The sequence below is a fragment of the Orbicella faveolata genome, unplaced genomic scaffold (assembly GCF_042242905.1).
Source record: "Orbicella faveolata isolate gen_17 unplaced genomic scaffold, um_ofav_v1 contig_2, whole genome shotgun sequence".
In the NCBI taxonomy this organism is placed as follows: Eukaryota; Metazoa; Cnidaria; class Anthozoa; order Scleractinia; family Merulinidae; genus Orbicella; species Orbicella faveolata.
The window spans coordinates 29853572-29881212 of record NW_028301547.1 but is presented as its reverse complement, the minus strand read 5'-3'; the positions used below and the strand labels follow the sequence as shown (position 1 = coordinate 29881212).

At 40.6% G+C, this 27641-nt stretch overlaps 3 protein-coding genes across 3 annotated transcripts; 1 reads left to right on the top strand and 2 right to left on the bottom strand.

Moving 5' to 3' along the window:
• The first annotated feature begins 44 nt into the window (after nucleotides 1-44).
• Nucleotides 45-13069, top strand: LOC110063971 (alanine--glyoxylate aminotransferase 2, mitochondrial-like). The gene is made up of 17 exons (XM_020770968.2): nucleotides 45-191; nucleotides 3099-3178; nucleotides 3809-3901; nucleotides 4632-4723; nucleotides 5956-6079; nucleotides 7056-7150; nucleotides 7557-7650; nucleotides 8304-8369; nucleotides 8487-8514; nucleotides 9079-9179; nucleotides 9261-9353; nucleotides 9433-9505; nucleotides 9759-9818; nucleotides 10129-10217; nucleotides 10604-10756; nucleotides 11789-11887; nucleotides 12567-13069. The coding sequence occupies exons 1-17, from the start codon at nucleotides 98-100 to the stop codon at nucleotides 12666-12668; spliced, it is 1536 nt and encodes a 511-aa protein (XP_020626627.1). The 5' UTR covers nucleotides 45-97; the 3' UTR covers nucleotides 12669-13069.
• Nucleotides 13070-14198: 1129 nt separating this feature from the next.
• Nucleotides 14199-16159, bottom strand: LOC110063993 (trace amine-associated receptor 7f-like). Its single transcript, XM_020770996.2, has 2 exons — nucleotides 15632-16159; nucleotides 14199-14719 (listed from the first exon to the last, which is right to left on the bottom strand). The coding sequence occupies exons 1-2, from the start codon at nucleotides 16146-16148 to the stop codon at nucleotides 14262-14264; spliced, it is 975 nt and encodes a 324-aa protein (XP_020626655.1). The 5' UTR covers nucleotides 16149-16159; the 3' UTR covers nucleotides 14199-14261.
• Nucleotides 16160-20508: 4349 nt separating this feature from the next.
• Nucleotides 20509-27576, bottom strand: LOC110063854 (uncharacterized). Its single transcript, XM_020770849.2, has 3 exons — nucleotides 27186-27576; nucleotides 25728-26121; nucleotides 20509-25368 (listed from the first exon to the last, which is right to left on the bottom strand). Exons 1-3 carry the CDS (start codon nucleotides 27512-27514, stop codon nucleotides 23848-23850), a joined length of 2244 nt encoding a protein of 747 aa, XP_020626508.1. The 5' UTR covers nucleotides 27515-27576; the 3' UTR covers nucleotides 20509-23847.
• Between the last annotated feature and the right edge of the window lie 65 nt (nucleotides 27577-27641).

The following is a 27641-nucleotide window of genomic DNA, read 5'->3' as shown; positions in this document are numbered from 1 at the left end:
TAGATTGTGTGACGACTTCTGGACATTTCAGGTAAATTACAAAAAGTGGGCAGTCTTTTCCACTTGGGACAAGTTTCGTGCACGGACAGCACGGACCATGTTTTCAAAGCGTGCAGTTTTGAGCCAATTCCAACCTCGCACTACATCACTGGGGCTTCAATATGTCCGCAGGAGTTTTAAATCTTCTTCAGGTACTTTTTTGTGTTTTCATTTACCGATCAACGGCTTAGAAAAAGGTTGTAAATTGCTAACGTTATCTTTGCTAGCCCTCGCTCTGGGATTGCGCAGTTCTGAACTGCAGGCTTGTCTTGTCTCTGGAGACAGATCGTTGTGATATTGATAGTGGTCCGAATAATTGCAGAAATAACTGTTGAAGGTTATCTATAATTGACGTGGCTTGTGCTTGAGGTATATAGGCTTAAGTACACGGACAGCCAGATACGGAGAATTTTGAAAGCGCTAGCTGTCTGGTTCCCGGACTCGCTCGACGCGTCACGAGAAACAGTGCCCATTTTTACATGTTTCATTTTTCATTTTTTATATGCAGCATGCTTGTACATACATCAAAAAACTAAACAGGAAAGGCTGTGCTTTCCTCCAGAAATATAACAACGACAATACAACCACAACAGCAACAAAAAGACAGTTGCCCGGGGGGGGGGGGGGTGTACTTTGGGAATTCCTGGGTGGGGATGTGCCGCTGGGACCCTGGAACCCTTAGCCTATACTAGAGCTAGTTCAGCTGAATTTTGCTACCCTATACTATAGTAATTTCCCCAAATCCCCCAATCTATCGACACTGTTGAGGCTGATTTGCATAAGTTTCAACTTGCTGATTTGATTTTTTTATATTTTTGAGTGGCAATTCCTGGTTTCCTTAGTCTAGATAAAATCTTCGACCAACTAGTCAGTTTTGTGAAAAATTATACCCTATTCTAGATCCAAACACTCTGAGTGATATACCCTATCCTAGAGTAAACTGCTTGAAAACCATACCCTTCACAGCGGCACATACCTATATAGCCCATATATGGCAGGGTCCCCCCCCCCTGACAGTTGTTGGCACAGAATGATGTGACCTTGCTATCTTTTGCTAATTTTCATTACACTGGTCACGTAATGAGGTCTACTGCTTTAGAAGCAGCATTGCTTTTAGCTTGTTTTAGTGACTGATTACATTCAACTTGCTCAAGTGCTTTTCTCCAGCCTGTACATGCTGGAGGTACATGTAGATGGTACATGCACATTGGAACCCCTCTTGGAATCTGGCCAGATACACAGCCTGGTCCGCCAAAAGCCCTTTGTCCCAATTCAAGATACAAGAATTGTCTAGTTTGTTCAAAAGATGCCTTGTTGTGCAAAATTTCTTTATAACTTAATTTTGCGATATTGCAAAAGTATTTTGGGAAACTTGATGTTCTGGGATGTGGTGCGCAAGCACCTGGGGGAGCGGGGGTGTACTCCCTTACATGTATATGGGCTATATACGTATGTGTGGCCCCAAAGGGTAGGGTTTTTCAGCCGTTTTGGTCATAAATAGGTTATCGATTTTGGCCATTTTGGTCTTAAATAGGGTATGGTTTTAGCACTCTAGATAGTCTTGAATTGGGTATGTTTCTTGGACGAAGCTACTTTTTCATCATTGTCAATAAGAACATCAACAAAAGTTTAGGGTAACTGTGCCAGCTGTAGCAAAATCGCAGATTTTGGTCATAAATAGGGTAAGGGTTTTGGGCAGTGGGCCACACACCCCACCCAACTTTTCTGTGGGAGTACCCCTCCCCCCGGGGGGGGGGGGAGGGGCAGTGAACTTGTATTAAAATTTAAAAAATAAGTCACTTTAATTTTTTGCCTATATACCCATTCTAAACTAGATTAGAAGCCATATAGTGTTCAGGAAAGGAGCATGCATGCACCAGCTTTCTATGTAGCCTGATGTGTACATATAAATTTGGATGAATTTTGTCACAAAAGTTATACTTTTCTAACTAATGTAATTTGTGTCATTAAGGTTACTCCAAACCTTCACGGATGTCCTCCAGAAAAGAATTCGTACGCACACTGTTTTCAAGGAAACCCTCTCAAACTATATATAAATAGAAAGGTTATGAAATGTCGAAATATTCGATAAAGTTATTTTCTGTTTTGCCCATTGCTTTCCTAAGGCAGCAGAAGCCGTTAATGCCAAAATGACCAACTGGTATTCCAGCAAATTAATTGTGTATCAAATGCGATTGTTGATGCAAAAAAACTGTGCTGTGTTAATCACAAAACATCAATCTCCCAAAAGGTGTCAGCATTTTCTTGTATTTCTGTAGGTTATCTTTTTATAAATCTGTCAAGTTCCACTATCGAAAAATCCACGTAACATGTTGCGTTAGAGGCCGCCATGAGAAAAGTATTTAAAATAAAAGAATTTGCCAACACCCTTTGCTCCTTGTCTATCAGTGAATGTTTTGGCCAATTTTCACGGAAAACTGTCAATTCTACATACCCCATTACTCATTTAAAGAGGATGGATTCTCTCAAAAAATGAGTGCGTGTTTTTGCCCTTTAAAGATTGATGAACATGTCATGGCTTCCCAGGGGGATATGTCAACTCAAAAAAGACGTCAGCCCATGAAATAACAGAACCCCAAGCATTCACAATACGCAAACTGATACTTCGCGGAAAAGCGATAGTGTCACAGTGACATTTTAGGCGCATGCATTTTAGGCCGGTGGACAACAATAATGGGCAAAACAGAAGGAAAGTGATGTACAACAAAACAGAAAGAAACCAAGGAGCAATTGCTGAAGCATGATTACAAGGAGGCACTCTTGACGGACATGAAATCTAAAATTGAAAGTATTTGATATAGGATCTCTGGATTAAGCTGTTTGCCATGAAAAGGTCGCTGAGGAGTCCATTCCTTTTCGGGATTATGACACCGTGGTGGTTTATTAACTTTTATTAAAAAATCTCTTTTTCTCAATAATTACTCACGTGCGTTTTCATGTTTCACTTAGTTATATTAAGTAAGGTAAGGCAGGCAGGAAGTTTTTCTTTTATATTCATGCATCTTTGTACCAAGCTTGTAATCAGTGATTTGCTTCAGGACCCTTGCTGCAAAAGACAGCACGTTTGGATCCTGGGTTGGAAATGCCACCATGTGACTATAAACCTGAACCATACCAGGTGTGTCAACATATCTCCCTAATGCGTGGTTCATAACTCTATAGATAATTAAATGTATTTGTTATATACCTCCCAACTCAAATACGTTTTCCGATTAGAAACTCACTAACTCCCTACGGTGAACATAACTTACTAACTCCTTAGGGAAACAAAAACTTGAACTTTCGACTCACGCGTGATCAGGTCGTGCACCTTGAAACCGTAGCAAATTTGTTGCGCCTGCCGGCTTCAAGTAAATTATTTTTGCTTTCCTATATTTGAGTTGAGAGGTATCACAAAACACTTACATGTAATGTCTGGCCCCATGGCAAACAGTTAGTTTTGTTTCCCCTCGCACTCAATGTTGCCCTCGGCTTTGCCACAGGGAACATTGAGGGTCTTGGGAAAACAAAACTCACTATTTCCCTTGGGCACAGTGAATTAAGTGCTTAATGATGTACTTGCCAACTGTTTCCAAGTCAAATGTGCTAATTATTTATTCTGGGAGTAAGTAACCTAGTTTCCTTCTGCTCAACAAACCTTTTCAAAAATGAAGATAGTTGTTCCAGTTTAATTTACAGATCAGGGTTAGTAACTATGTTGTTTTATTGAAATGTTTATTTTACTTTTTCAATTCTGATCATTTATCAGGGGATTTCATTTGAACATGCCAAGGAGGTCAGGAAAAACAATCTAAATCCTGCTTTGTTTTCATACTACAAGAATCCAGTGTTCATTTGCAAGGTACATGTATGCACAAACATGTCCAGCTTTATCTGTTGTGTCTAACCACATACATACATACATACATACATACATACATACATACATACATACATACATACATACATACATACATACATACATACATACATACATACATACTTTACTTTACTTTACATACATACTCCCCAAGTGCGTTCAGCAGAAATGGAATAACTTACAGGTGTGATTTGTTCAGGGTGGATCAACTCGCGTATCATTCACTTTCAAACTGGTCCAAGCTTGTCGGTTGGCCTTTTCTTTTCTTTTCTTTGTTTTTTCTTTTTTTCTTTTCTTCCCTTTTCTTTGCTTTTACAGCTCTTCGGTTTGCTTCTCTTTTCTTTTATCTTTTTTTTCTTCTCTTTTCTAATTTCCTTTTCTTTCTTTCCTTTTCTTTGCTTTTTTTTCTTTGCTTCTCTTTCCTTTACTCCGTAAAGTGGGATATGGTACTAGTACAGTCAATTAAACCTCCACTGGTAGATTAACATTCTGGAAGTAAGTGGCACCTTCCATTTATAAGTGGCCAGTTATAGTGATCCTAGTTGCCTACAATAACACTTCAGTCTATTCTCTCAATTGTGTCTGTTACAAGTGGTTAGACCTCACAATGCATCATCTCACATGTATGCAGTTGTTCCCTTAGCTGCAGCTGTCAAGCAGTAAAGATTTTCTATAATGGCCATTCGGCATTTCTGTTATTTTTATGATCTAGGGTCACATGCAGTGGCTGTGGGACAGTGATGGTAGAAGATACCTGGATTTGTTTGCTGGTATTGTGACTGTCAGTGTGGGGCACTGTCATCCGTAAGTTCTGATCATTTATGTACATTGTACAGACGGTATTTTAGTGGCTCCCATTTTGGGTAACCCGAAAACACTGATCCCCGGTCCGCAAACCCCCACAACGAACCAGGTCCGCGGACTACCCTACGGACTGGTCCATAGACTACCCCTACGGACCCCCTCTACAGATCACCCTTAAATAGTCCAAAAATAATAAATCTTTCGTATACTTTATGGCCACAGCAAAGGAAATGGCAATGTGTAATTGTATAAATTGCACCCGAGCCTGAATCCAGGTCTGCCCATTTGCACAATGTAATGTTCGAAATTTCACCGTCACGAGTAATCTATTAGACAACCCGTAACTGAAATATTTATTTATTATTTTTATTATATTTTGTGGGGTGGTCCGTAGAGGGGGTCCGTAAGGGAAGTCCATGGACTGGTCCATAGGTAGTCCATGGACCCGGTCCGTAGTGGGGGTCCGCGGACTGGGGCTCAGTGTTTTCAGGTTACCCTCCCATTTTTTCCTTGACAGCAAAGTTGTTTAAATGGTGACCCTAACTTAAACCCTAACCCCTAAACTTAGCCTAAATTTGTTTACATTGTCCTGCTCTTTGTTAACCAGCCTATTTTTTTGTACAACTATATTTTATTTAGAGGGTTTTGCAGGGAGATACAAGCAAAGTTCCTATAAAAGTGTGTTATGGTGATCATGTTGTGATATCATAGAGCAGATTTCAATTGAGTGGTCTGAAATCAACACAAAAGTAGTCACCCTGGCCAATTACCTAGGGGACCTTGAGACGATCTAGTGAACCAATCAAAACTGGAAGGGAATATGGAATTTATGTATCTAACCTGAGACAGGGGAGAATGTGTGAGCAAGGGAAGTCACAAAGTAGTTTTGGTTTTACTTCTGATTAAACACTTGCCTGACAAAGTGGCAAGAGTATATATTATTGAACTTCAAAAGCCAGTCACTTAGTGCATAATAAAAGGCAGACATGAAAATTTACATGTATTCATTGTACTTGAGGCACTGACGTGAAATCCACTCTTTTTTTTACATGATTGAACGTATTATCTATTAAATTCTTACTGTCTGCATTCTTGCTGTCTGTGGTTCCGTGCCTAACTTCATGAATTAAATGCTTGAAAGAAGAATTTTAAAGTTTTTAAAAGCTGTGAAAAGATCACAATTGATCATCTTCTAGAGTCATTGTTTAATTTTTTTAAAATTATCTTTGCAGATATGTGACAGAAGCTGCTAAGAAACAACTCAGTAACTTGTGGCACACAACAAACATCTATTACCATCCAACCATTCATGAATATGCAGAACTAATGGCTTCAAAACTCCCTGGAAAGCTAAAGGTAGAAAAAAAAAGTGACAGAGAATAAACTGAAATATTTGCAAATTCAAAGCCAGGGAAGGTCGCTATTAATAATAAATGTGATAAAAAGCAACCATCTCATGATTGGAGCAACGATTTAAAGATTGTTGATCAATGCATTATTTAAGTACATGTATTTGAATTTAATTCAGTTGCATGTAATGTTCTTGTATTTCCTGTTCTCTTAAATTATTGGTTTATTAATTAAAAATGATTATTGATAATATACTTGTGGATGTGTAGCCAATAGTCTTGAACAACTGGCATCAATTGTGATTGTGTTTGATCAAATGTTAGTGAATACATGTAGCTACTCAGACAGGGTTATTTGGAACTTAATGTGTTGCATTCACTGTCCTTATTGTTAATTAAAAGGAAATTAAATGTTAATAATTACACCTTTAGCAGCAAATGTCTTTAATTGAATTAATGCTATTAAACTCTTTGACCTCTTCATTGTTTATTGTAGGCTCTTGGGTCAATGTAAGGAAGATATTAATTTAAAAATGAAAGTGGATCAGGGAGATAGCTAACTAGCTAGTCATTAGGTAGGAACTGAATGTGGGCTACATTCTACCGGTACAGGTGCAGTATCTACATGTATCTATGGGCATTTTTGAATCTCATCAACCTATTTGATGTGGATTATTACTAATGAGAAAAAAACTGAAAATATTTTAATTAACTTTTGTGGCAATTAAGATTTAATTAAATTACTGTGTGTTACAGTTGTGCATGCACAATCACTTCGATGTTCATTTCACTCTTAATTCCAGACTGATTTTCATGCCACTGATGTCTTTTTGTTAGAAATTTAGTGTAATTAGCGCATAGTTACTTGTATGCATTGTACAATCTTAATCTGAAGTTTGCTCTGGTAAACACCATTTGTCTTACGGATGGTACTTTCCTAACTTTAATCTGAGCAAAACTGCACACATTTTCTTGTTATTCAGGTATGTTACTTTGTAAACAGTGGCTCAGAAGCTAATGACATGGCCATACTGATGGCAAGAGCTCACACTGGAAACTTTGATTTCCTCTCTCTCAGGTAAGCCTGGTTTTCACTAGCACATAAGCTGAAGCATAAGGCGGCATATGCAGATGCAGTAAGATGTTGATAAGTAGCTCCTTTTGTTAGTAAAATTTCCTGACAAAAGGCTCTACTTCTAACAGCACCTTACCGCATCTGTGTATGTTGGCTTACGCTTATGCTTGTGTGCTTGTAAAAACCATCCTGTAAATTAAGGCCAGAATGCTATTGAAATCAACTCAGTGTCATGTATCCAGGTGCTTTGCACCCAAGTGGGTATTCATTCCTCAGACACACACTGGTACCACATCAATCAAGATAATTTCTTATACCTCCTGGGTTGATTATCCTAACTTACATTCTTACACACAGCACAGACACAAAACTATTCTTTTAACTTACAGCTGTATTATTTTTGTTATAGAAATGCATATCATGGTGCCAGTCCAGGCACACTGGGAATATTAGCCCACAACACTTGGAAACTTAATGTACCATTAGGATTTGGGTTTTACCAGGTAAAATAATGCACTTTTCTTATCGTCTGAGTGATTCAACTACATTTAGTTCTATTTTGCCCACAAACAAAAAGAGCACTGTCATACATACAGTGTCACAACAAGACCTTACAGTATGTGCCCTGCAGGCAGAATCTCCATCGATCTTCTTAGAAAAATTTTCTGTACTACAAATACACAAAATACAAGAATCTTCATGATTTTTCTTGGGAGATTGAAGGAGACTCTGCTCGCAGGATGGGCCCTGAGAAATCTTGCAGCACAGTTTAGCAGGATATCGATGTTTCATATGTTCCAAGGTTTAAGGTTTAAACCAAATTGTACTCCTTTTGTCCCCAGCACCAACACTTTATTGCCAAATAGCGGATAGCTAATCATGGTGTAATTTAAGGCATTTTTAAAATACTTTGGGCTTTCCATACCCTTGTGGAGAAACATGTTCATGCTACATGTACTCGTGATATTAGAAAATTCTTTCAACTTGCACTCGCCTAAAGGCTGGTACAATTTTAAGAGAATTTTCAAATATCGCTTGTAGTGTACATCCTTAATTGCGCTCGCATTCATACGATTACCCATACAAATTATTGCCGAGGGCGTGTGAAACTTTTCATCTACTTAGATTTAACGTTTTCAAACAATTCGCTCTTTAGACTATGAATCCAGATGTTTATCAAGGACCGTGGGGTGGCGCGAACTGCCGTGACTCGGTAGCACAGGTAAGTAAAGTTACTACACCCCACATTGCATGTTCCTGGTTGCTTTCTGATATCAGCTCGGTATTTTGTGGGTCCAAATTTTATATCCGCTTTTTGTTTTTGTTCTTGTTTCCGTAGACGGACAGGACTTGTAACTGCGCTGCAGGTAATTTGGAATTGTTTGTAAAAACCTGACAAATGGTTAATGGTAGTGAGTAATGCAATTTAGTTTAGAATCAGCCAAAGAAAATACGCGCGTATTTCTATGCTGAGCTCAAGACTTCTATCGCGTGATATATAGTTGAAGAGGGCGTAGCCCAGAAATTAAGTGTGCGGTTGTTAATGAATTGGCGGCCTCTTCTTTGCGTTTTCGAAGTGTGGGTGATTTGTACTTAAACAATTACATTGTTCGCTCTCTCCATGCCTGATAACCCGGTTTTCATTTAAATCTTGTTGGCGTACAGTCAATTCTTAATTCTTGTAGCAAACAGCCAGCGGCAAAATAGTCGAGAAAGTTTAGGGGAATCCCAAAGTTCTACCTTCGGCTGAAATTAGAAAAGGAACTTTGTCTTGTGTTTACGTAGCGGCCCATGAAAAGGCTGGAAAACCTCTCTATATCCGTTGGCTTGCGGCAAAGTTTATGCAGAGCTGTCTTCCCGTCAAAATCTTTCCGTTTGCGACACAGCTTGCAGTTGAAATTTAACTGTATCGTGTACGTGTATCGTTAAAGGTCAATGTATGGCATCCAAGATGTATGTTGATCAACTGAAAGATGTCTTGGTTCACTCCACCAGTAAGAAGGTCGCAGGCTTCATCGCCGAACCCATTCAGGTAAGTACAGTCTGCACTGAAAAGAATCTTTTTCTTTTAATTATTTGGTTCTGTCCATGATGTGTTAAGCTTTTCTTTTAGGGTGTCGGCGGGTCAGTTCACCTTCCCAAGGGATTTCTAAAGGGCGCATACGAGCTAATACGTGAGAGAGGCGGCGTGTGTATATCAGATGAGGTAACGTGTGAATCTTCACTCAGACTATACATCAGCATGAACAACTACATGTATTAATGTTATTGCTGTATATTTACAGGTTCAAACAGGATTCGGTCGTCTTGGAAGCCATTACTGGGGTTTCGAAACTCAAGAAGTTGTTCCAGACATCGGTATGCCATTAATAAATAAATTATTCCGATAGCTGTTTGATAGGCAAGTTCTGCTTTTAGTATCTTTGAACGAGTACACGTATAGCATTTTTTGTTTTGATCTTGCATAGTTTAGCTCTTTCACCAATACTTCTGACCAATGACCACTACGGTAGACCCTTGGCTTCAGAGCATTTTGTGTTTGCTTGTTTGTTTGTTTGTTTTTGTTTTTGTGCGTTACTCTTATCCATTCCCTGATGCATTTTACTCTTAGTGACGATGGCCAAAGGCATTGGAAACGGGTTTCCACTGGCAGCTGTGGTAACGACACCAGGTAAAACACCATCTTTACTTGAAGTGATTTCTTGTATTTTTTCAGTACCATTGAATACATTATTTGCTTACCATTCACCCAAAAATGTTCTGAAATTTCGGTCAGAAAGTAAATGGTAAGACAATTTTGGCTCGATCAAACGGAAAATTTTCGAAATACACGGAACGTCTTGAAAGGTAGTCCAAAATTTCCAAATTGCACAAACCGTTGACGAACCAGTTTCTCCGTGAAAAAATGGTATACAAGCATTGTGAACGCTGTTTTTCTTAGATGCGTTGAATTTTTCGTGTTCTTTTTTCATATTCCGCAGAAATTGCCCAGAGCTTTGCGCAAGCCATTCATTTCAACACCTACGGTGGAAATCCTATTGCTTCAGCGGTTGGAAAAGCTGTATTAGAGGTACTGTAGAACTGTGAATATATCGTAACTGTGCCAGGCCAACTTTAGATTTCTTTTTGCTAATGGCTGCGTAAGATTTTCACATTTCCCGCCGCTTGGTTGCCGTCGGCAGATGTCTTCTATCGATTGGTCCATTTTACTAAGTCGAAATCTGATTGGACAGAAAACTGTAATTGACCACATGAACTTTTCAGATTTCCCGCCACCGGGTGATTGGACCAGGTAACATGCAGACCGTTTTTTAGTGGCTCCAATTTTTCCCTTGACAGCAAAGTTGTTTAAATGGTGACCCCAACTTAAACCCTAACCCCTAAAGTGAGCCTAAATTTGTTTATGTTGTCCTGCTCTTTGTTTACCGACATCTAGTTTTGTTTTTGTTTTTCCAGACCATTGATGCAGATGGCACTCAAAAGAACTCTGAGGTGGTCGGCACCTACTTTCTACAAGAGTTACTCAAAGTCAAGAAAGAGTTCCCGGATATAGTTGGTGACGTCAGAGGCAAGGGTTTGATGATTGGCGTTGAGTTTGTCACAGATAAAGTAAGTTACTTGCTACATAGCTGTTTATAACCTGTCCTTTGATAGTACTGCGCATGTTCTTTATTGCCGGACGTAGCCAGTATGAGGCAAACCGAAGCACTTTGACTTTGCCTCAGCCACTTTTTTCGTGATTCCAGGGTTGTGTTTAAAGGCAGTCATCATGAACAAGCTAAATACCTAGAAAGAGAATTTAACCATGGAGATTGCCTCAGTCATATTTTATTTCAGGCTACAGTCCTGACTGAATCTGTTAGTACAATGCAATGATCAAGAACTAATTTCTCAGAACTACATGCATTATGCAAAGTTAACAAAAGTGGCAAAACTGAAAGCATATACCAAGCAATCTGGGAAATCAGTCCACACCCGGTAGATATGGGTTATTGACTAATCTTGAGGTCAAGGTGGCTAGATATTGGCCAATTTTTTTTTTTTTTTTTTGCGTGTTTATGGACCGAGAGGCAAACTCGTAAAAAAGAACGAGGCCAATATCCAGCCATCTTGACCTAACAAGCTTCAATATGGGTTGAAAGTGTGGGGACAGTGAACGCGATACGATAAAAATCCACTCTAATTCCCCCTTCCCCCCCCCCCCCCCCCAAACAATTTTGAACTGGGAGCGTTGGACAGACGTTAGCCAAGCTAAATAAGTGTCAATGTTTGATAGGAGCTTTCCGACCCTGCCTGGGGGAGGAAGGGGGACGTTAAGGGGGGGGGGGGGGGGCGGGAAATTAAGTTGGATCCAGGGTCATAATAATGATGGCGAGAGTAAAACGCACCAATTTGAAAGGATTCCTGGAACCGTCCCAAGGACATCTGTCCTCCGTTGTTGGTCAATAAAGGATCTTCTTTATGGAAAGGGAACACTATTTTCTTGTGGGACACAGCGAGTAATCCCGAGCGGGCAATATAGCGCCATCTTGCCCGCTCGGGTAGACAATCACAGCGCAGGATTCGGTTCATTTTGCCCATCTTGAGTTAGCCATATCAGAAGGGCCATATAATATGACGATTTCTTGATTTGAAACTTAGGAGTCGAAGACACCGTTGCCGCCCGAGAAGTTTGTGCCAATTTGGGAGGACATCAAAGACATGGGAGTGCTTATGGGCAAGGGAGGACTGTATGGAAATGTAAGTATTAAATCCTTTGGCACTCCCGTCACATGACGCCCCCGTCCACACTACACCGGAGGAATTTGAAAACGGAGGATTCACTCTGAAAACGCATCAAAACACTACGCCGGAGAATTTTATAACGCAGCAATCACCGGTCATTTTGGACTTGTTTTCGACGAAAACTCAAGCAGGGAAATCGCGTGATTTTCGTGACGCCATCGTTTTCGGAAAACTCCGCTTTCAAAATGTTTTCCGTCCACACGAAAATATAAGCCCGCATTTTCAAATTCCTACAGTTTGAAGAGCGTTTTCTAAAAGCTCTGTTGTCGTGAAAATCCATCATGAACGCAAGAGCACTTCGGACGTGGACTCGTGTAGTTTCTGTCCGAAATTGCTTCGTGTCCACGTTGAATTTCGCTGTAATGCAAGATTGATCAGTCCACTGTGAAAAGGGCCTTTCGTTTCTTCCCTTCCCTTCCCTTCTCTTCTTCTTTCGGAGTGGGTATTACTTCAATATGCGGGAAAATTTAAACCTTTGTTAAGCTTTTCTTTTCCTCGGGCGCAGCTTCCACGTGTGTCTCACAAGTCCCAGATAAGTTTGATGCGGATGGGTTGTGTGGGGTTATCTGTCTTTATTGTAAATCTCACCCCGTTGTTCAGTTTTCAACACTGTTCTCACTACTTTCAATTTTAGACTCTTCGAATCAAGCCACCCATGTGTATAACGAAGGAAGACGTTGACTTTGGCGTGGCGGCCTTACGTACGGCCTTGCAAAACTACATCGACGGCAACTAAACTAAACAACTTAATCTGCCCAGTGGTTTTAACTTCAAGAGTACATCCTGGAAACGTTCAAATGCACTACGGACTACAAATCAACGGATCTAATATAATAACTCTATTAAGTTTATTCACAGAACATAAACTTCCTGGATGCACTGAATCAAATAGCAGTGCCCGAAATGAGTAAAAACGTCGACAAAGAATATCGAAATAACCATTGCATGTCAGTGCAGGGCCTGAAAATGTATTAGAAACAAAAAAAGTGCGTAAGGTTGTCTTTTAAACAGGATGATAGATGCGAATGCAGCCGTTACTATGTTGTTTACTATAAACATAAGATGTTTATTGACTAACTATTACTATGTTGGTTTGTAAGCGGACTCTTCAATAAAGGAAAACGTATTTTTGAGGAATTTGTGTAAATTAAAGTTTTGAAAACTTCGGCTCTGAACCCCTTGTACAGAATTTTTAAACTTTGCCAAAATCTGCGTCTTATCATGCTTAGTCAAAATTTGATAATATCAAAAAATTTCACCGTGCCGTTTTTAAATTGTAAGCTCCTAAAGCTGTAATTTAAGGTGTTTTTGGCAGGACATACTGTTGCTATGGTAACCTGTTGTGTCATGAAAATGATCACAACGTGTTCACCAATGATTGGGCAGTTTTTTTAACATCATGATTGTAGCATCAAGTGATAAAGAGTGGTTGCAACGACCCATCAAAATCTAACTACTGGAAACTGTTTTGAGCCACCTTTAAGAGGTTGGTAACTTTTCATCTCTTCCGGTTATGCGCGCTGATAAAATGTTTCATCATGTTTGGAAAAACATAAGATGTTTATTGACCAAGCTTGTTTGGTTCAGATATCAAATGTTGGCCTCACCCTTCTTTGTGTGTGTGTGTGTTTGTTGTTGTTGTTGTTTTATGTTTTGCTTGTTTTCACATTCTTTTAACCCGTGAATAGCGTAGCTACGGGTTGTAGTGGCGGAGCAGATTATGCTAATTAGGGATTGGTCGATCATCTGCTAACAAGTTTTGCTGTTTTGCAGGCGCTTATATCGTCTGACATCTCTAGGACAACGTTTTATGTAACTGCGAGTGTTGGGCTAAAAATTGAACTGTTAGTTCAAATAACCCAAATTAAAATGGTTGTTAAAACGTCTGGTTAATTTGTTGATCAGGGAAAGTGTTAATGGCTGCCTGTAACTGTTAGTTCAAATAACTCAGATTATTTAAAATATTCCGGTTTATTTGTTGGTCGGCGAAAGTGTTAATCTCAAACGGCCGTTCGGTCGTACGTAACGTGACGGTGACGTGGATGCTCTGAAAGGTTTGACTCATGTCACGAAAAGATTGGCTTAGATCTGTCGTGGAACGCGGAACAGCGACGGCGAAGGACTTGCGCGGTTGTGCTCACTTTTCATTACTACTTTACTTCAAACAAGTAAGAGTAGAGTGTTTAAAGTTTATTTTGTTTTAGCGTTAAACGTTTATCGAGAAAAAGTAAAAAAAATGCCCGCACACAAGTGAACACAAAAGACGTTGGCCAGATTAACTTTTATTGACTTCACTTCTTTCCTGTTATGAAAGCAGCTTGCCGAAAAGTTACAGGTAATTAAACTGATTCTTGAGGGCTTCCCTTAAGGCAGCGTTCCTCTGAATTTGAATAACAGGATTGATGGAGGACACGAGCGTTGTTATTGTAGACGCCCAAGGAAACAGCAGATTTCCAGCAACGACGCTGTCTCCGAAGTTCAGAAGGATCATCAGAGGTACCAACGAGGCTAACGTAACTACAGTGTAGACAGCCATGCTTGCAGCCGCCTTTTTCTCTCTGTTAAAGAGGGTCGCATGCTGTCGATTGTGAGTGAGGCCCAGGACGTTTCTGCTGCTGCGGCGCACAGCAAGGAAGGTTAGCACGTGACCTGCCGTTGGGATGATAATCAGTGAGGCCAAAGTGGCATTTTCCATCGAATCGTACAACGTGCTTGGGACCACAGTCTCCATGAGAGAAACGTAAATGAACCAAAGGACCCACGCACCCACCACGATCTTCACCATACCTGTTGACAGAGACATTACACCACTTTTGTTAAGTCAATATTGAGGTTGAGCAGAAGGTATACGGTTAAATTGTGCCTCGAGTCATAAGGATCGTGGCAATCAAATCAACTATCACGGTTATCGAATACCGTAAAATCCCACGTTAAAGCCCCCCCCCCCGGTTACTAGCCCCCCCCCCCCAGATATAAGCCCATCTAATGTATAAGGGCGTTCCTTTTGCCTCTCTTTACAAACATCAGAATTTTTAAATTAATCAAAAGTTGTAGACTGATAGGGTAATAGGGTAATAAACTTCATCTGTACAGAATACGATCTGTAAGTGGGCAATTTATAAGAGTATACATTTTGTCGGCCATATATATTTACCTATCAGTTCTAAATGTGTTAGTTATGCAAAAGTTGCCTCTGGATACTTGATCTGATTGGGTAGTTCTTGGACTAAGTTTTTCACTAATTCAATGCTGGTTGAGCCTCCGACAACAAACCGTCTAACCAATCTCCTACAGACCTTCACGAAGTTCAGTTAAAATTGGCTCACGGGGAAAACTTTCGATCAGTCATCCCTAAAGAAAGACAAATTTAGCGGTCCGAAAATTCCACCTGTCTTTTGAATTCTCTTTGTTAAAATCTGTCTTGAGATCGAATGGTTTTAGTAAGAGACTAAATCATTGGATAACCAGCGTTGAATTAGTGAATCTTAGTCCAAACATCCTCCCAATCAAACCCTGACAAGGGTTCATAGCTGCCCTTTATGTTGCCAAGATCCCGCGGACAAACAGGCTCAGGAGATGAGAGTATAAAAACGTACCATAATGACCCCGGCCAGGGTTCGGACTTGGACATCTCTAAACATTAGACGACCGCGTCATCAAAAGAATTGTGAAGAACCAAGAGACTTTGGAAGGACATACCTTGAAATGTGACTACTGTTCTGTAGGCGAAGGGTTTGGAAACTGCATAAAATCTGTCGACGCTGGTTATTCCCAGATTTAAGAACGTACAGCCAACGACCAAGAACGGAAGCGACTTGCTGGTCTGGTACAGATGGACCAAACTGCAGGGGTCTCTCAGGTGATGCAACAAAAAGCGCCATGACGCGTACACGGGCTGCACAACCAGGCCTGTGAGACAATCAGCAGTGGCCAGGCCACACAGCAACACGTTGACAGGGACATGAAGTGAGGGGGTGCGGATGATGGCTACTATGACAGCCAGATTAGACAGGAATGCAAAGATGGCGGACGGAATGTGGACAACCGTTAGCACAATATCGCTAACGTACACTGCCTGGACGCCCATTGCATCGAGAATCCATGAAGGCAGGCAGCCCGAAGATTGTTCGTGTGTGGAAACTGTGCCGTTTCTCAATGAGTCGTTTAAACCTCCGTTGGTAGCATTAAGGAATGTTTCATTGATAAGCAAATTCATTATAGATGCTGATTCCTAAGAATAGAATGGACACTTTTTTAAAAGACAATTCCCCTAATGAAACAATTGGTATTTTATTGAGAACCGATCAACATTTGATTTTTGAAACGCACACATTAATTATTGTACCTGCGAGCTGATTGGTGTTATTTCAAGCGTTACACGCGTGGAATACTCAGTCATGCTAACAGTTTGGTGTTTTGGCGGGGTAGGGGAGGGGGGCGCGAGGGAGGGGGCGCTGGTTGGAGTTTTTGTCACTGTCTGGCTATATTTCAGTAGTATTTCTATGTGAGTTTCAATACAGGAAATAAGTTTTAAGCCTTGTCCAAACGAAAATGTTTGGCGACCAAACGCGATCAAACATTGTTTAGTGACCAAACATGATGGTGCACTGACTGGCCAAACGATATTAAATACATTTAAACGAGTAAAATGTTTGGCAATGTTTCAACAAATGTTTGACGTCGTTCAAATTTTATCAAACACGATCCAACAATTTCAAGCAAAGTGTTCAAACGGGAAAACGTTTGGTCACCGAACAATTTTTGATCGTGTTTTATCGACAAACATTTCCCGTTTGGACAAGGCTTTAGTATACCGACTGGTTTCAAACCGGAAACTTTGACTGGCTAGCTATAGATTCCCGGCCTGGCTTGTATCGTTGTGTGTATACCTAGCTTCATGGCCTGTACAGCCGAGTGAATTAACCGCATAGTTTGTACGTGTAGCATTCTTCCAAGGCCTTCATATTCCAGGAAGTGCGATAACTGATTAGAAAATAGCTCTTTATGACTGTACGGAAAGCTTTTTTGTCATTTTTGTGTGTTTTTCTGTGTTTCATTTTTACTTAGACTAGTACATCTTGCAGCTTCTAAGGTTTGGTTGGCCTGTTTCTATCTCCAGTACGTCCGTTAAGGGGGGGGGGGGTCCTTCTTAACTATAGGAAAAAGCTAATTTTGAGCATTTTGAGGTGCTAAATAGTGAATTTTATGTGAAGGAACGTTTGCTTTTAAAAAAAAGAAATGATTTCGCGTGCGTAAATAGTGCCAGTCCAAAACCGCGCGTTAGACTTTTTAAATCCCTAAAACTTGGAAGAAAAGAGGAAAAGTTCCGATTTTTCTTATGAATCAGAAATAACTTAGCCTTCTTTATAATCGTACGCATGGAATTACTATTTACCCGTAAAAGAGGAAAGCTACAGTAGAAAGTCTGTCATTACGGGTGTTTATATATCTCATAATTATGATAATGCGATCGCGAGTTTCATAAAACTCATGCTTAGCATTAAGCACCTGGACGTTCTTAATCTATTAACACTGATTTAAATATTCGGATTTAGATGCCTTTTAAACTTTAGGGTTTTTTCTGTTCTGGCACGTGACTGGTCAAATATGGCCATGATTTGAAACTTTTTCAGGAGTCTTCAATGGAACAAACCTGTGCAAGCTTAAGCTTATCCTTAGGAGGTCTGGTTTTCAACAACAAAGTCATCGACAAATTGATAGTTAAGACGGACCCCCCTTAAACTGAATGTGGATACGGTAATCATTTCTTAAACTCATTAATAATTCATTACCATGACGGTGTTTGGATATCTGATCTTAATTAGCATAGAATATTATGATTTTATTGCATGCTCTGTTTTCTCCTTAGTTTTAGTTTCGATTGAGACAGTACTTGATCACATTTCCATACACCTCGAAACTCAAAAATACTCCGCTACGCGTCGTATTTTCAACACTCTTCTCGTTGTTTTGAAGTGTGGTCAAACACGGTCTTATGTGTTTGATATATTACATACACCGTTGTTACAGCTGGGTCGATCGTTTGAGTGATTTGTAACTACGCGCACTGCTTTTTTTTTTAACACATCAAAATTTCAGCACAAGATTTCGGCTACACGCACCTTTGGCCGAATGTTTTTGCTGAAATGATGTCATATAACCTTTCAAGAAGAGATTGTCGTCGAGTTTTACTAATCGGATCGGAAAAAGTTACCAGTTCTAATGAACAACAGATGGGGCTCGCAGACCAAAAACTAAACCTATTTGTGAATAATCGAAGAAAACTTTTCACCTAAATACGTGATGAAATCAATTTCGGTCGTGTTCTTCCAATAATTGAGTCGATCATTTAACGAATGTTTTGGCAATAAAACCAAAAGGCTAAATATTGATTTTAATTGCATAACTTCTATAAATATCAGTTTTTCTGTTTTGAACTGAAGACCTTACAAGTGGTAACGACATATTCAAATTTGTCAATCATTAAGCTCCCGAAAAACATTGCTTTCTTGGATTTAATTTTTCTCGCGTTAGAACAAAAGTCTGCCATGTTTTGTAGGGAAGTAGATGAATCGCTTTCTGATCGCTAAAAAAATCATTCATCTGCTTTTTTGAAATTACTTTCTTAGTTTGTCGTGCTCATAACATGAAACCTTAAACGGAGCCTTGAGTTGATGTGTTTAGAATCTACATCCCTAACATCTTGTCATTAAAAACACGTTGAAATGCTTTGGGGACGGCAACACTCGACAGGTTTCATCAAGACTTGTTAAAATAATGAACTTTTTGTGTTTGAGATAAATATTTTTTTGGCGGCGGGCTGAACTCAGTAGTTTGTCAAAACGCGAAGACCAAAATCGATCATTGCATACACTTCTGTTATGAAGGGTGATTTTACTACTTAAGATACTGTGCTGTACACAAGATTCGTTACGTTTCAACAAACGTACCTTGGTATTTCTCGATCCCGGCAGCAGGTACAGTTATCAATTTGTCAAGATTAGGTTGGCGAAAATCCGTATCACCTTGACTTTAGTGCTATTAAACTCTTCCGGGCTCTCTTCAATACGTCGTCTTTTTTGACTCACTCAAGATTATCTGCGTGACAGAGTTGAGAGTTTCGCTGTCAATTAAGATCACCTTTGCTTTCGAACTAAAAAAAAAAAACAAATTTGAAATCAACAGCTGTTTGCCTTTGAAATGAATTTCTGGTTTTCTTAGCATTGATTAGGTAAGGTGGTTCCCTTCGCATTGGCAATGCACGACTATGCACGACTGCATAAGCCGCATTAATTGCAGCTTGGTGGAAATTGACAGATCTAGTTAGCACTGTGATAATATCACTTGAATTGAATGTAATGTGACATAACTGTTTTCGGAAAATTAAACATTTGAAAACACGGTATAACTTTAATTTATATAGAGAAATTCAACATGATTTATGCCATGCATCTTGAGTCTGTCAAAATTAAATCAAATTAAGGTATACATTTACAGCTTTATATTAAACTTGTATCAAAGTAACTTAAAGCTAATTCAGCGCACAGAATTAAGTTCTAGCTAGTAACTTAGCTTACAGCTTACATAATTCAGTATAGCCAATTTTTAGAAGGAAAAAATAGACAGCACCATATGCAAAATTCCTAATTCCGTGTTCAATATTGAGTGGGAAGAAATATAGCTGTCTTTGAAGTTCGCCGGGTTCTTTTGTGAACTTGGTAACACCGGTCCGATAAAGTCTAGTTTTTGCCAATCTGGGCTAATTCTTTTGTCAATTATTATCAGCAGAGTGCTTTTAGCACTGTTCGCGTCTTTGCATTTGAAAATACTCGAGAAATTGCAATTTCACTCCCACGAGTTATCTTTTTAACTGAATCGTTTAATCTGAGTGGATAACCGTCAGTTATATGTAAGAGTGAACACCTTTTACATGATAATTAGATGAATGCGCGCGCTCTGATTGGTCAATCAGCTATGGTTTATTGTGCCAGTAAACTCATGGAAATTTCGCGTACGTGTCTTCTGCATTATTATATAAAAGCAATAGACCACAACTTTCTATGGTTTAGAGGCATGATAAACCACTTGGGATGTTGGAAGAACACTCGAAGAATTCGTAGATCACTCGCCTGCAGTTCGTGATTTACGAATTCTTCTCGTGTTCTTCCAACATCCCGCGTGGTTTATCAGTCTGTAAACCATAATTCTCACCTTTTTTTAGCTTATAATTATAATTTTATTATTTATTTTTTTTACAGCTATGCATACCATTCACATGAAGTTTTTTTTAACTTTTATCGCCTATTGTTCCATAGACATATTTTAGCGTTTTTAACCGACCATCTGACATGATTCAGAATCCTTTAAATTCTTAAGGCTGTGAGGTTTACGGTCGGAATACAAATGTTCGCGAACTCGTGAAGAAGACGTTTTCACAAACTCGTTAAAATAATACCAATCGTTTGCCTTGTACTTTGGGCGTTAATTTAAAGAACACAACTGGAAGTGTCGGGATACCTGAAAATAGTGAAAATCTCGTTTGTGTCCAAAAGATAGGTCCGCAGTGCATACATGTGTGGGTGTTGTCTTTCAGCATTTTATTAAACTACCCGGTACATTTTTAATTTACACCTGACCTATTTTACCATGCCAAATCGACGCTTACTGTTGGAAAATGCTGGTACTCTCGATTCGAAATACTGAGAGAAATAACAGTGTGCACCAACACATAATTTTACAGAGTGAAATGCTCAGAGTGAAGTCTTTGAGGTTGATACATACATACATATACATACAGAAAAATGTAAAAGGTTTCACACAATCGTAGAAGTGCTCGATGCAAATACATGCAGCGCGGAATACTATAATTAAAGATAGAGACCGTACGGACAGTTACTCGAGTTTCACGCACGAAGCGATCATCAGACTGTGCCGTAAGAGGTGGGTGGAAAACAATTTAAACTAAGCTCATGGAGGACGGTTGGAGCGATCTTGTTTTTGATTGGCCGCGTAGAACTTGTTTTCGTGTCTGCACTTGGTAACAAGTTCAGATCTTTTGTTCAAGAGAGTAGATCTGTCAGCTGATAGTATGCAGAGCTTTCCGTCAGTCACAAATTGCAGCGTGACGGGTTTCCCTTGTAAGAGCTTGCTCGCGTGATAATCGGGACCACTTGATCGAAAAGTCGGTGTTATTGTCTTTCAGGTCCCAGATATACTTTGATAGTACAGTGTCGTGTGAATGCTTGCGATGTTTGAAAGGTAGCTTATGGTTATTGTACCGAGATTTGAAATTATGCTCAGTCATGCCAATGTAAACCTTCGTTTCGCCAGGTGTTGTAGAGACAGTCGCTTTGTAGACGACATTGTTGACAAGGCATCCACCATCAAGAGGGCAAAGGTCTTTATTTCTGCAGTTGCACGACTTATTGGACTCTACGTGAGTGCCGTCCTTAGCGAGAATTTTTGAGTTGTGGCTCTTGATGATGTTTGCCATGTTGTTAGTGCAGCTGTAGCTGATCTTCACATTATTCCTATTAAATACCTTATGCAATATGTGTGACCTAGGGAAATGTTTATCAACTAACTGGAGGAACGATCTCGCAATATTCGTCTGGACATTCTCACGGTACGGCGGGTTGAACCAAATGATGTTTCTTGGTCTGTTCCTGTTCCATAAGCCTGAGATTCTGGTACTAATCGTTGCCGGTAGATGCTTGATTATGGAAGGTGGGTGGTTGGACTTCGCATTGATGTATAGTGGATACCAGAATCTCAGGCTTATCTTGGCTATCGTGAGAGTCTGCAATATGTGAGGGATGATAACCGGACGGATCACAGACGCAGGAACAGACCACGAAACATCATTTGGTTCAACCCGCCGCACAGTGAGAATGTCCAGACGAATATTGCGAGATCGTTCCTCCACTTACTTGATAAACATTTCCCTAGGTCACACATATTGCACAAGGTATTTAATAATGTGAAGATCAGCTACAGCTGCACTAACAACATGGCAAACATCATCAAGAGCCACTACTCAAAAATTCTCGCTAAGGACGGCACTCACGTCGAGTCCAATAAGTCGTGCAACTGCAGAAATAAAGACCTTTGCCCTCTTGATGGTGGATGCCTCTCTACAAAGCGACTGTCGCTACAACACCTGGCGAAACGAAGGTTTACATTGGCATGACTGAGCATAATTTCAAATCTCGGTACAATAACTATAAGCTACCTTTCAAACATCGCAAGCATTCACACGACACTGTACTATCAAAGTATATCTGGGACCTGAAAGACAATAACACCGACTTTTCGATCAAGTGGTCCCGATTATCACGCGAGCAAGCTCAGTCTTACAAGGGAAACCCGTCACGCTGCAATTTGTCTGACAGAAAAGCTCTGCATACTATCAGCTGACAGATCTACTCTCCTGAACAAAAGATCTGAACTTGTTACCAAGTGCAGACACGAAAACAAGTTCTACGCGGCCAATCAAAAACAAGATCGCTCCAACCGTCCTCCATGAGCTTAGGCCCGGTTCATACGTCGCATTTCTGCCGTGTCGAATTCAATTCAACGAATTAAATTCGACAGAAATTCGACGTCTGAATCGGCTGCCGCATTTCTGCCGCACGTTCGACTGGTTTTGTCGCATTATCCGACAGAAATGCGACACCGATTCAAACGTCGAATTTCTGCCGTGTCGAGTCTAATTCATACATTATGTTAATGTATCGAGCAGGCGTAAATTTGGTCCTGTCAAAAAGAAAGAAGAAACTTGGCTATTCTCGACCCAATGCGACCTGAAAATATTGCAAAACAAACTGCTGCATTGTCAGCCTTCTCCGTCTCATTCCACTGGCTGACAATTCTTCGCAAAATTAAATTCTTTCGTCCGGCTCAGTATCTCCGTCCGCCATATTGAATACTCTACGTTTAAAACATTTTCCGCTGACCGACACACCCGACAGTATTAATTCTGAATTAAATTCGACACATGTGCGACTTATGAACCGACAGTCGCATTTCTGCCGCACGTAATTGAATTGAATTCGACACGGCAGAAATTCGACGTATGAACCGGGCTTTAGTTTAAATTGTATTCCACCCACCTCTAACGGCACAGTCCGATGATCGCCTCGTGCGTGAAACTCTAGTAACTGTCCGTACGGTCTCTATCTTTAATTATAGTACATATACATACATAAACTTTATTTTGCTTCGGACTTAAAAGTAGCAGAATAGTGCTTATATCTCCGAAAACTCAAACGGTTGGAACTAACGTAATTCTTTCCTATCACACGAAGTCGAAAGAGACAAGAATTTTTTTTTTTTTGGCTAATCTACACTATTTGGTTCAACAAAATTGAAAAAGGTCATGCCGAAATAAGTACGTCTTTAAAAAAGTTTTCATATGTATCTTGACTTTCCTATTTTGGTGGGCTTATATTAGAGGTCTAATGTAGGGACGGGGTGGGGGGGGGGGGGTGGCGAGGGGAAAGGGGTATCGAAAAAGGAAACTGATATCTGTGTCGAAAAATTTGGGTGCTTATAAAAATATCTCATGATGAGCGGTTATTAAAGGAATATCCGCAAAAAATCTGGTATATATCTGCAAGAATCCAATCAGTAGACTTCTTTGCTGAATTGTTCAATATGTCTTCGTTCATCTTCAGCTAACTACTAAACAAGTTCAATCCAACCTGACGTTCTGCATATATTTTCTGTTCCGTTCCTGCGTAGCGCATTCTTAAAGACGTGTCCGTCAAAACGTGATCAATGCTTTGACATGTTACTTCTACTTATTTTACAGGCTTTTTTTTTTTGGATTTGGTGCAATTGTGTCAAGGTAGTTAAGATGGTAGCGGGTACTGTAGTTTTAGTTTCCTTTTCAGTTCCAGTGTGGGTCATTGTATCTATCTAGTGGAGTCCTGGTGACGTATTCCACGAATTTCATACTCTGCATCGCGTTTAACTCGTTTGGTGGGCATCCGGTCAGTGGACGAAGGATAATCTCTTTCACTAAACCTCTGGGAACGCGACTCGTTAAAGGTTTTTCTCGACCGCGCCCTCGCTTGCTGTTGGACTTGATCTCCATGTCGCCTTCTTTCATACCTCCTTGTTTTGCCACTCTTGTCTCTGCTACTTCGACTAGAGTAAAGCTCTGGCCGTTGATCATAAACGCGAGGGCTTGTTCGATCACGATCAAACTGGTCTTCATATAGCAAAGGTCGTCTCTCATTGTCTTCTCTTGTTGCGCTGGGACGCGGGTACCCTTCACTTCCAAATGATTTCTTACTTGAGTAGCGTTTTTCATCTGCTGGATTGCGAATTTCTGATGTTGTTCTCCCCCGTTCACTGGTATTATGAAAACCTGGCGATGTAGTACGCGGGTGCTCTCTCTTGTACCTTTCACTTCGAAATGATTCCCTCGTTGTGCAGGGTTCTTCATCCACTAAATGACGAATTTCTGATGTTATTCCCTCGCGGTCACTGGCATTGTGACAACCTAGGGATCTAGGGTGCGGGTGCTCTCTCTTGTACCCTTCACTTCCAAATGATTGCGTCGTTAAGTGGCGTTGTTCATCCTCTAAATCACGGATTTCTGATGTTGTTCTCCCGCGGTCACTGTCGTTATGAAAACCTGGCGATGCAGGGCGCGGGTGCTCTCTCTTGTACCTTTCACTTCCAAATGATTCCTTCCTCGAGTAGCGTTCTTCATCCTCTGAATCACGAATTTTAAATGTTGTTGTCCCGCGGTCAGTGGCATTATGGAAACCTGGCGATCTAGAGCGAGTGTATCTTACATCCTGTCCTCGTGCAGGTGGCTTCTCAATACGAACATCCGGCTCGCGAGAGGATTTCGTTCTTGGCCACGATTCCTCCATGCGTTTACGAATTCCTTTCATTTTAATTTTTTCACCCTTTCTTTGCTTTTCATCCTCCATTGCTCTTTCCACTCCTTTCCTTTGCCGCTGCTCACCCGCCAGCGCGAAGTAATCTTCCATCTCACGCACGTACCATTCATGCAAAAATGTGTTTCCGGCGTCACGCAACAACGCGTTAGCTGTCACGCCTCTGCCAGGCGCGTTTGGATCCCACTGAAATGCGTACACCGATGTCACGTCCTCTAAACAGACGATACTCTTTATCCAAGTGAGTATATCGCTCAGGAACAGCAAGTATTTTTCTGGATCAAGATTTTCTCGACCAACTCGATCGGGAATGTCGTCAGTTCTCACGTGGTCAATGCTAGTCACGTGACCATCGTAGTCTCTGATGCCGTACACAATGAGGGGCGTGCCTGAAATGATTGATTGACACCACCAGGGCACCAACCGCTTTCGTTCGAAAGCCCACGGTGCACGGACAATTGTTTCAGTTGTTACCTTCAGTTCCACGTAGTTTGAACGTGGGTTTTGCGCTTCATCTAAGCTCTAAAAATACAAAATGAAAAATGGGCGAAGTGGGTTAAGACTGACATGACCTTAAATCGTAACAACTACTGGAGTTCCCGATCCCATCCGGCAGTGGAATCACCGGAAGTAAGCCAAAAGAGCACAAGCTCTTCATTTAGCAAATGAACTTCAATTGTCTCAGAAATCTAAACCGAGTGATCGAAGGCTAATAATCAAAGTTCCTTCTGTTCGTGAGGGTGTTTATTCTTGTGGGTGGGGTTATGCTGTATTCGAAGCTAGTACGACGTAGTACATGTATGTTGTATCGCGTTTTCTCTCACGAACGTCCGGCAAAGTGAACTCTAGTTCTGAATCTATAACAAAACAAAACCTCTTACTTGCATTTCTGCATCAACTTCTGCTCGCAGAGCAATTCTGTGATTTTCCAGCTGAAACCTCACGACTGAAAAGAATCCTGGGTAGGCCTTGAGAGGACCATGCCGTTCAACCTCGTTTGTAAGCAGTGGCCCGGATGAAGAACCTGGGAACGAGGTTGCTGGTGCCCAGTTCTCCGTCACTTCCACTTCAAACCTCTTTCCCCAGTAACACACCCTCCGGGAGAAAACGGACTGTTGGTAATCCCGATCGACGTCTTCAATGTGGCTCAGGTAGACTGTTCCTCTGAAGCGCGTGGCCAACAAAGTCCATTTACGTCCCTTTCCGTCTTTGCCATTCAGAACGTCTAGAATACGCGCGAGATTTCCTCGTGATGTTACGAAGTCAACATCAAGCCTGGCGAAGTAACAGTGATAAACGCTAAGTGTAGTTTAGGGTAGAATTCTGACAACTCAAGGGTGACTTGATATTTGAACTTTTTCTTCTGTCAGTTTATATTAGACGGAAGCGATTCTAATTGTTTTAACAGTTTGAAGGGAAGAAATTAAAATCAAAAGTTTTGACTTCTAATAGGGTGTAAAATAGAATTTGTAAATCCCGCTTCCCGCCAGCAATTTTTCCTTCATCCCGCCATCCCGCTTGCTTTGGACGCGTCATCCCGATCCCGCCGCGTTCCAAAGTAGTTTCACCGTGACAAGACGATGTTTTTCTCTGATGAGACACCGAGCTTTGCCGAGCTAACGTGCTATATTAACACAGACGCTTGAAGTTGCCTTGGTCACTGTTCGAGCTAAACAACACTAAGTTTAAGTTTGAGAAAACAAATAAGGTCCATCTGGCATTCCACCAGCCCTATGCTGGACCATCTACTAGTAACATTGTATTATAGTTGAGTTGAAGTAGTGTATAAAAGGACAGCTTTCATGGCGGGGGAGTGAAAGGTAAAAATGCACTTTAATGTCATGGCTGCTCCTTAGTGAAGTAAAAAAATGCACTTATGTAGTCACCTACATAAGCTTATGTAGTCAATTACTGTAAGGATTCTGCAACTTTCGTTGTTGATCACTTTAAAAGTTTGACTCTACAATAGTGCGTGATCTGTTGGTGGAAGTTTCTCGACCCTGTTTTTGCGCGTAGAACTTTTAAGATCGACGATGGGTTTGTGAGTTTCTGACCTGCAGAAACATTTGTGACGGACAAGTGAAATCTTTGAATTGCAGGTTTTAAATTTCGTTATGTTGTAAGTCGTCCAGCTGAGAACAGCTACCCAGTGGGAAAAATTACAAAAATTCACCTCCCTAGTGGAAATCCCTCGGTGGGTGAGTAAATCCAATCCCTGGCCCAGGGATTTTACTCTGAAAAGTCACGTTTTAAAATACCGAAGGTGGTCCGTTTAAACTACGGGTGAAGAAAATAACCAGGATTTAGTCGTATTGAGACTGGAGGGTTAAGCGCTATACCTGTCTCCTCCGTTGCTAGACCGGATATCACCTGGTACCATCAAGGATTCCTTGTTAAGTAAAATCCAGTACAACATGGAATCCAGGTGTTGTTGCACGTTAGGTAGATCTCTCCATTGTTCAAATCCCGTATTCAAATCTATATCGAGACTTCTGCAGTCCTGAGGAAGATTCAAAGTGCCGAGTTTAGATTTGTTGTGCAAGAAATACCTCTCTCCGTCGATGGAGAAATGCCCTAATTCACTATGCGTGTATCGTGCTCTATTGTTAGTCGTAGGCTGCCAAGCTGAAACATCGAAGGACTCAAAGAAATCCTTGTAAGACGACATTTTACCCAGCTTAGGTTCCAATTCTAAGAATTTGTTTCAAGTCCTTGTATTTTCCGAATTCCCAGAATTTTGACCGAGAGGGATTGAGCACAAGGAAATTACTTGCTCAGTCGCTTACCCATGATTC